The 8667-nt window shown below is 39.4% G+C and overlaps 1 protein-coding gene across 1 annotated transcript in view; it reads left to right on the forward strand.

Annotated features, from left to right (window-relative positions):
* The window catches only part of PI4KA (phosphatidylinositol 4-kinase alpha), a 113609-nt gene that overhangs the window by 10866 nt on the left and 94076 nt on the right, over positions 1–8667 (forward strand). The window contains exon 2 of the mRNA XM_040464665.1: positions 5089–5205. Within this exon, the coding sequence (XP_040320599.1) occupies positions 5089–5205 (117 nt within the window). The remainder of the gene's footprint in view (positions 1–5088; positions 5206–8667) is intronic.

Here is an 8667-nt window from a genome sequence, read left to right on the forward strand (position 1 = left end):
TTTTATTTTATTTTATTTTATTTTATTTTATTTTATTTTATTTTATTATTTTTTTAATGTTTATTTATTTTTGAGAGAGACAGAGATAGGATGTGAGTGGGTTAGGGGCAGAGAGAGAGGGAGACACAGAATCCAAAGCAGGCTCCAGGCTCCAACCTGTCAGCACAGAGCCCGAGACGGGGCTCGAACTCATGAGCTGTGAGATCATGACCTGAGCCAAAGTCGGACGCTCAACCGACTAAGCCACCCAGGCGTTCCTTGGCATAATTTTAAGACATTAGCAAGATTCTGTGGATTTATATATATACACACACTTGCTGTTTTGTCCACGTTTTACAGAAGGAAATACAAAGTCAAAATGTTCAGATAGGTTTTGTCAGTTACCTTGGGTCACTTAGATAAGAAGTGCTAGAGTTGGAATGAAAATCACAACTCCGTACAGCTCCCCTGAGCATTGCCTGGTGAAACGATGTGTCAGGAATCAGAGACATGGATTTGTATGTGCTGTTCTCTGCCAAGCACATGAGCTGGGCTCAAGAAACGGAGACTCATTCGTTGTGTGTAAAGGCTCATGGAGTGCTACTTGTGTTGGATGTTGTAGAAAGCCATGTTAATTGATTACAGCCAACAGAACATCTTTAATGAAACCCTCATCCAGGACTGCTTGTAGGAGCAGGTGCTGTTCCACATGCATCTGCAGCTCCATGTGAATCTTGTTACAATCACTGTTATCATGATAGCTCTCAGTCACTTAGGAAATGTTAGGTTATGTTCAGTGTTCTCCATGGATGGGGATAGTGCATTTGAGAAAGACAACTAAAAATCAGATTTAGGTGCGCCTGAGTGGCTCAGTCGGTTAAGTGTCTGGCTTTTGATTTTGGCTCAGGTCATGATCTTGCAGTTCATGGGTCAGAGCCCTGCATTGGGTTCTGTGCTGACAGTACAGAGCCTGCTTGGGATTCTCTCCCTCCCTCTCTCTCTACCCCTCCCCTGCTCGTGCTTGCTCTCTTTCTCTCTCTCAAAATAAATAAATAAACTTAAAAAAAAAAAAAACCCCAGATTTAACAGGTCACCTGGGTGGCTCAGTCAAATAAGCATCTGATTCTTGATCTCGGTTCAGGTCATGATTTTGTGGTTTGTGGGATCATGCACGGAGCCTGCTTGAGATTCTCTCTCCCTCTCTCTCTGCCCCTCCTCCTCCAATAAAATAAACTAAAAAGGGGGGGAGGGATTTTTAAAAAACAGATTTAACGAAACACTGCCACTAATACTTAAAGCTTAATCTCCTGTTCTCAGGGAATTTTGTTTCTCTATAAAGACTATTCCCAGAGGTTTCAGATAACAACAGTTGTATTCTTTTAAAAACTCATTAATTATCCAACATGTAATGCTATTATTGGTAGGTTTATTTTGACCTAAATATTTTACCTACACCCACTGTTATGTTTTGACTTTTCATCTGCAGTTCTCTCTGCCCAATGATTCAGACTTGTGGGGGCACCTTGTTTTCTCCTTGGTTTGGCATTTCTTTACCTTGGCAGTCTAAATTCACCTTGTGGTTTCTCTTTTAATAGCCTTCGGTTAAAGTATTGTCAAGAGTTCTTAGCAAAGTCTAAGTGAGTTACCTTTGTTGCCTCCTGGTTGTCCATTGACTTATCAACTTCCTCAAAGTGTTGCCCAGAGCCCCTTTGGATCCTTTTTGTAAATGGCCACCACTGTCAGATTTTGAGCTTAACAACCTTTAATAATGCAGGATCTACTCCCCTTTACCCCCTAAAAACAACCAACTTTTTAGTTGATTGTAAAATTCTGAAAAAAAATCAGTGTTTTTTCTTTTCATTTTTTAAATTAAGAAAAAATTTAATGTTTATTTTTGAGAGACAGACTGCAAGCAGGGGAGGGGCAGAGAGGGAGGGAGACACAGAATCCGAAGCAGGCTCCAGGCTCTGAGCTGTCAGCACAGCTCAAACACATGAACTGTGAGATCATGACTTGAGCCGAAGTCGGACACTTAACCAACTGAGCCACCCAGGCGCCCCTCTTTTCATTCTTTTAAATTGCAGCATTAATGCTTTATTCTGCATTAGGACTTTGACCTCTCTGTGTCTCAGTTTCTTCATCCATAGAATGAAGATAATAAATAGTGCACTATTGTGAGGATTAGATAAATACAAACCAGCACCTCACATGTGATCAATGTTCAATAACTATTGACTATTAGTATTTGGAGACTGGCACCCAGCAGAACTGATTTTCCCTTGTCTGATATGTTATGACTTCTATAGGACCCGGGTTCAAGTCTTCACTTTTTTTCCCCCTACAAGAGTCCCAGTGTCCAAGGCCATTTTGCATCAGAGCCTAGACCTGGTGCCAGGCTTTTGGGGGCCCTCATCATTTAGTTTCTGACCTGCATTATTCACTAGTTGTGGCCTTTTTATTGGTTGTATAACTCTGGCTGGATTGTAAGGATTGTGAGAGTGTGACTACATATTATACATGACTTAACCTGATTATTCTTCCATCCATCCCCCTGTTCATTTAATGATGCAGCAAATATTTGTTCAGTGCCAATTGCATGCCAGCACTGTGCCCAGTACTGGTTATATGACAAATGACACCACATAGTTAAGCCCTACAGTAGGATGGCTGGGTTCCAGTGGTCCTCTTTCTTTTTACTTTCCTTCCTATCTCATTAAATCCCTGTGACTTCAGCCCCTTTAGTTCCACTAAATAGTTGTTAAGTTTCTGGAACGTGTAGGTTGCATCAGATACAGTGATGTGGGGGGCAGTGATGAGGCGAACACAGTCCTGTCTGCAGTGAATGGAAGATAAGTATACAAGTAACTCTGAAATAAGACTTTTCAAAAGATAATTATGTCAAGAAAATTACGTTATTCTTGGTGGGCTATTGAGAGGTGTGATGGGAAAGATCTTAGCACATTACTGGGGTCTGAGAAAGCTTTGAGAAATGGGAGACAGGATCTTAGAAGGATGGATAGAATTTTTATAGGGGAGATAAGGCAGGTTGAATGAAATGTTAAAGATGGGTGAAAACCATGGAAAAGGCCAGGTAGGGAGAAGTGAGCTCGGTATTCAGGGCCCGGGTGTTTGGGGCAAATTGGGAAGGACCTTCATTGCCAGGTTGGGAGTGTGCATTGAGTGTTCACTGGGGTGCATGAGCTGGGAGTAGTAATATTGGAGTAGGGAGAGACAAAAGTCAGAGAGGATCTTGTTAAGAGCCTATTGTCTAAGATTGTACTTAACCTGTCTGGGCCTAGTCGCCTAACCTATTAAACAAAGATAGGATTACACATGATCTGCCTGAAAGGGGACATTTGGCAGATGAGTGTGCAACTTCTTTCAGCTCTCCATCTCTGATTCTGCTTACATTTGGGAGTTGTGAGAGGTCTTCAGGTCTGAAATCCAAGTGAGCATCATCTCAGTGAAGTAGTTGAACTTGCATCATGTATTCTGGATGTCTTTAGAGAAATTATGCTCAATGAAAAGAAAAGCTCACCTTCCATTTTTCGTGTGTTTTTTGTTGTTGTTGTTGTTAATGAAGTAATTTAATAAGTTTGCTTTTTATTTACACAGAGCTGTGAAATATTTTCAAGACCATTTTGTGAGATTAAACTTTATATTCCTGGGTCTCGTTTCACGTGGTACCTGCTTCAGTCTTTGCCGTGCCTGTGTGCAGTCACAGGTGTCTTTGTCAGGGCTGAAACTTTCCTACTTGGTTTGAGACTCCTGGGGAAATTGTAGTTACTGGGGCGGGGAGGGGGAGTTGTAGTTAAATAGGAGTTATTTTAGGGTACCTGGCTGGCTCAGTCGGTGGAGTGTGCAACTCTTGATCTTGGGGTTGTAAGTTTGAGCCCCACAGATTACTTAAAAATAAAATATTTAAAAAACAAATAGGAGTTGATTCACTGATATTAAGATGTTGGAGTTAAAGAAGTTGTGAGACTGTCTCCTTGGCTTTGGCTTTGCATTGCTATTAGAGTACAAGCCAGGCTCCCAGTCTCTACCTGAACTTGGACTTCTGGGCATCCCTGCTTTCTCTTTCCCATTGTATTGTCTCTCCAGCGGCCTCTGCCAGAATGCTTTAGATCTCTAATTATTTCTTTACAATCATTCCTAAGAGAAAGATTACTAAGACAAAGAACGTTACTTCTCTTCAGGTTAGAAGGTGCTTCTCTTTCTGGATTGTGTATTTGCCCTTTTAAAATATGCTTTCTTTTTTTAAATTGCAATGATAATTGATATTTTCAAAGCAAATCTCAAGCATTGCACTTGATCTCCTTTGCCGTTAGAATATCCCAAGAAACTGTATGAATGTCAGTGAATGACTTCTCATTGGTTCCATAACAGAACAGCAAAGTTGAGGCCTGATGTGTCTGAATGCTCTGCTCAAGGGTTCTTATGGCAGGGATTTTCAAGGTGAATAGGCATCACCTATTTTCCTATTCATAACAAATCCAGATTTTTAGTTCCTTTATGTCAGGTATTTACTGTTTTGAAAATAATTCTAAGTTCTCCATATATTCAATAAATTGCTGATTTACTGCCTATCTGCTTCTGCTAGCCACTCTTATGGCATATCCAGTAACAACAGATATTGTTTATTAAATGCATAGTATGTATTATGCACTGTCCTAAGTGCTTTACCCACATCCCATCTCCCCCCTCTCCCACATTGAATCTTTTAATGAACAGTATGGGAGGCATTTCGACTGTAGGTAGGTTTGGGTAAAGTGCTTTTGAGTACCACTGAGTAGTGGAGATCTGTGATTATTCTGACTCTGAAATGCAGACGTTGGCTCTTGTGCTTTACTTCCTCTGTGTGTACATCATTTTAACCCTTGGCCCAAGCTTCTCAGTGCATATATGTTTTGGGAGCATGTGCATGATCATTTCAGAAGCTGGAGATGATCTTTTTATGACCTTTGAATTGGAAAAGAATGACTTACTGGTTATATAGACTCATTGGTGTTTATGCTATTGTTTATATCTTATATTCTGAATGTGGGTTTATATATTTTTTTAATCTATGGGTTTTTGGTTGTTGTTGGTGGTGGTCTCATTTTCTAGGTCCAAAAGCTGCTTTGTATGTGCCCAGTAGATTTCCATGGGATCTTCCAATTGGATGAACGACGGAGAGATGCAGTGATTGCATTGGGCATTTTTCTCGTTGAATCTGATCTTCAGGTATGTCTTTACTACATTAAAAGTGTTTCTGTAAAAGGGGGAATGTAATTAGAATTTAAATTTGTACCTGGTTATATTTACCTGAAGCAGTACTAGAAGAATGCATACAAACCTAATAAAGGTGGTTAGTGATAGTGAGGCAGAGTAGGTGGAACAGGTTGGGGTGTGTGATTTAATTAACTTAGTTAATGTATACCTTCTTAGGAAATTTTGTTTTTTGAATTGTGTGAATATATTAAGTTAAAATTTATATATATATACATATATATATATACACATATATACACACATATATATATACACACATATATACACACACACACACACACATATATATATATATATATATATATATATATATATATATATATATAAAATGGATTTTGATTGTTGTGTTTTGCCAGAAAGTTAGTTAAAATGTTTGTGAAATAATTGTATGCCTTTCAGGGTAGACTTGATTTTTAATCTAAGGTCAAACATTTATCGGTCAAACTCAGAGTAACCATTTTTTTTTCCTTGTGAAAAGATAGGGTTCTTTGAGATAATTTTGACATAATACCATCTTTTTCAGAACTGTGATAGGTATAGGTACGCCTGGCTGGCTACGTTGGTGAAGCATGTGATTCTTCATCTTGGGGTTGTAAGTTCGAGCCCCACATTAGGTATAGAAATTACTTACAAATAAAAAAAAAATCTTAAAAAAAAAAGAACTGTGATAGATATAACTTTTAGAGTACATGTTACTGTGTCCTTTAGAGGTAATTTAAAAATCAGTGTTGTGGCTCCAATAGAAAATGATGTGGCCATTTTTTTTTGTTTTTTGTTTTTTTAGTACTTCCCAAAGCTAATTAAAGCAAATGATTAATCACTGAATACAGACTCTTTTATTTATTTATTGTTATCATTATCAAGAATCACTTTTAATTCCATGTTTAATCATGCTGTGCTAGGAAAAAAATGATGTCTGATATTTGAATTTTTATTTATCTAAAAACGCTTATGTGTTCTGGAATTCTACTTCAACAAGGATTAATATTTTTGACAGAATAGTTATGCATTTGTAAAAAAATAAGCATTTTAATTTTAGAGTAATATTTAAAAAATTAAATAGGTTATTTGATCAGGGCCCCATGGAAAACCAAAATTAGATGCACATAAACTGCATTTTAATTATTCTATTTATTTATAAGTGTGAAAAGAAAAAATCATTTCTACTTTTCTATTTGCAAAGTCCTATTTAAATTAAATTAAATTTATTTAAATTTAAGTATAAACAAGGAAAATGATTTTTAAAATAATTTGTATGAGAAACTGCTGTTCAAATGTGTATTAATTGAAAATACCTTTGGCAAACTTTACTTAATAGACTGACCTAAAGATTGACCTTAATAGATTGACCCTAATACTTGTAGTAGGCTTTTTAGGGTGGCATAGAAGAGATGAATACAAATTGCCTTTGGTGTAATTTGGGTTTCTGGTAAGGATTGGCAGGACTTGGGGTGGCAGCTGATGTCCCTTGAGCCATACAGTCTGCCAGTGTTTCCAGGAATCCTGTTGGCCTCATGGACACTAGGAAAGGAGCCCAGCACTCTTTGCCAGCCCTCTGAGCCCTAGTAACCAGCTTTCTCTTGGTTCACCTGGTGTTGATATTCCCTGCCTCCATCCAGGATGGACTTGCTACTGGCCTCCACGTCTAGTCAGTGGGCCACGCTGGCAGCTGCTGTGGCCATAGTAGCAGGTGTAGTTTACTACCAGGGCGCCTGGGTGGCTCAGTCGGTTGAGCGTCCGACTTCGGCTGAGGTCATGATCTCACTGCTTATGAGTTTGAGCCCTGCGTCAGGCTCTGTGCTGACAGCTCGGAGCCTGGAGCCTGTTTTGGATTCTGTGTCTCCCTCTCTCTCTGCCTCTAACCTACTTGCATTGTCTCTGTCTTTCTCAAGAATAAATGAACATTAAAAAAAAAATTTTTTTTTAAATGAAAAGAAGTAGTTTACTACCACATGCTACAAAAGCCATAACAGGTTATACGGGGGAGAACACCTGGGGTCACTTCCTCTGCAGGGAGCCTGGCTGTGCACATCCTTCAGAGTTTTGTGCGTATTAGTACACTGGGATCCTGGACAGATGTAACCAACTCCTTTATGTGATTCAGAGGAAAAGTTTTGCATTTGGTAAAGAAAGTTCTTTATTTGTCATGGTTATTTATTGTGGTGTAACAAACTACCCCAAAACTTGGTGGCTTAATACAACAGATTTGTTTATTTGTTTTTTTCTCGTGAATCTGCAATTTAATTAGAGCTCAGAAGAGTCATTTGTCTCTGCTCCATTCAGTGTCACATGGTGGGCTTGAAAGCTGGAGGCTGGAATCACCAGAGAAGACTCGTTCATGCACATGTGTGGGCGTGGATCCTGGCTGTTGCTGGGACCTAAGCTGGGGCTCTTAGCCAGGGCACCCCTATGTACATGACCTCTCCATGTGGCCTGGGCTATATCACTTTTTTTTTTAATTTATTTTTGAGAGAGAGTGTGTATGTGTGAGCAGCAGAGGGGCAGAGAAAGAGGGAGACACAGAATCCAAACCAAGCTCCAGGCTCTGTCAGCACAGAGCCTGACGTAGGACTTGAACCCGTGAACCCAGATCACTACCTGAGCTGAAGTTGGGTGCTCAACCAACTGAGCCACCAGGCGCCCCTTTTTAAAAAAAATTTTTTTTAAATGTTTAACGTTTATTTATTTTTGAGAGAGAGACAGAGTGCGAGTAGGGGAAGGGCAGCAAGAGAGGGAGACACAGAATCTGAAGTAGGCTGCAGGCTCTGAGCTGGTAGCACAGAGCCCGATGTGGGGCTCGAACCCACAAACTGCAAGATCATGACCTGAGCCAAAGTCAGATGCTCAACCTACTGAGCCACCCAGGCGCCCCTGTCTGTCTGTCACAACATAGTGTCTGGGTCCCAAGGGCATGTGTCCTGAGAGAAAGGCAGATGGATGCTGCACTGCTTTTTTAACCTAACTTAGGAAGTCAGTCTCATTTATACCACAGCTGACCCTTGAACAATGTAGGGTTTAGGGGCACTGACCCCCTGTGCCATTGAAAATCCACATATAATTTTGATTCTCCCAAAATTTAACTATTAATAGCCTACTATTGACCAGAAGCCTTACTGAAAACAATAAACTAGAGAAAAGAAAATGTTATTAAGAAAAACTGTAGGGAAGAGAAAATACATTTACAATACTGTAAAAAAGCCATATATAAGTGGACCCGTGTACTTCAAACCCTTGTTGTTCGAGGATCAGCTGTACTTTCTAAAAACACCAGAAGCAAGTCACTAAGGCAGCCCATTTTCTAGAGGAAGTGAATTTGACTCCACCTTTCAGTTGGAGTGTCACAGAATTTGGAGTCATGTTTTCTTTTTCTTTTTCTTTTTTTTTTTCTTTTTTTTTTTTTTTTTTTTTTTTTTT

This window comes from Herpailurus yagouaroundi, unplaced genomic scaffold (assembly GCF_014898765.1).
Source record: "Herpailurus yagouaroundi ecotype Mexico unplaced genomic scaffold, PumYag 490, whole genome shotgun sequence".
Lineage (NCBI taxonomy): Eukaryota > Metazoa > Chordata > Mammalia > Carnivora > Felidae > Herpailurus > Herpailurus yagouaroundi.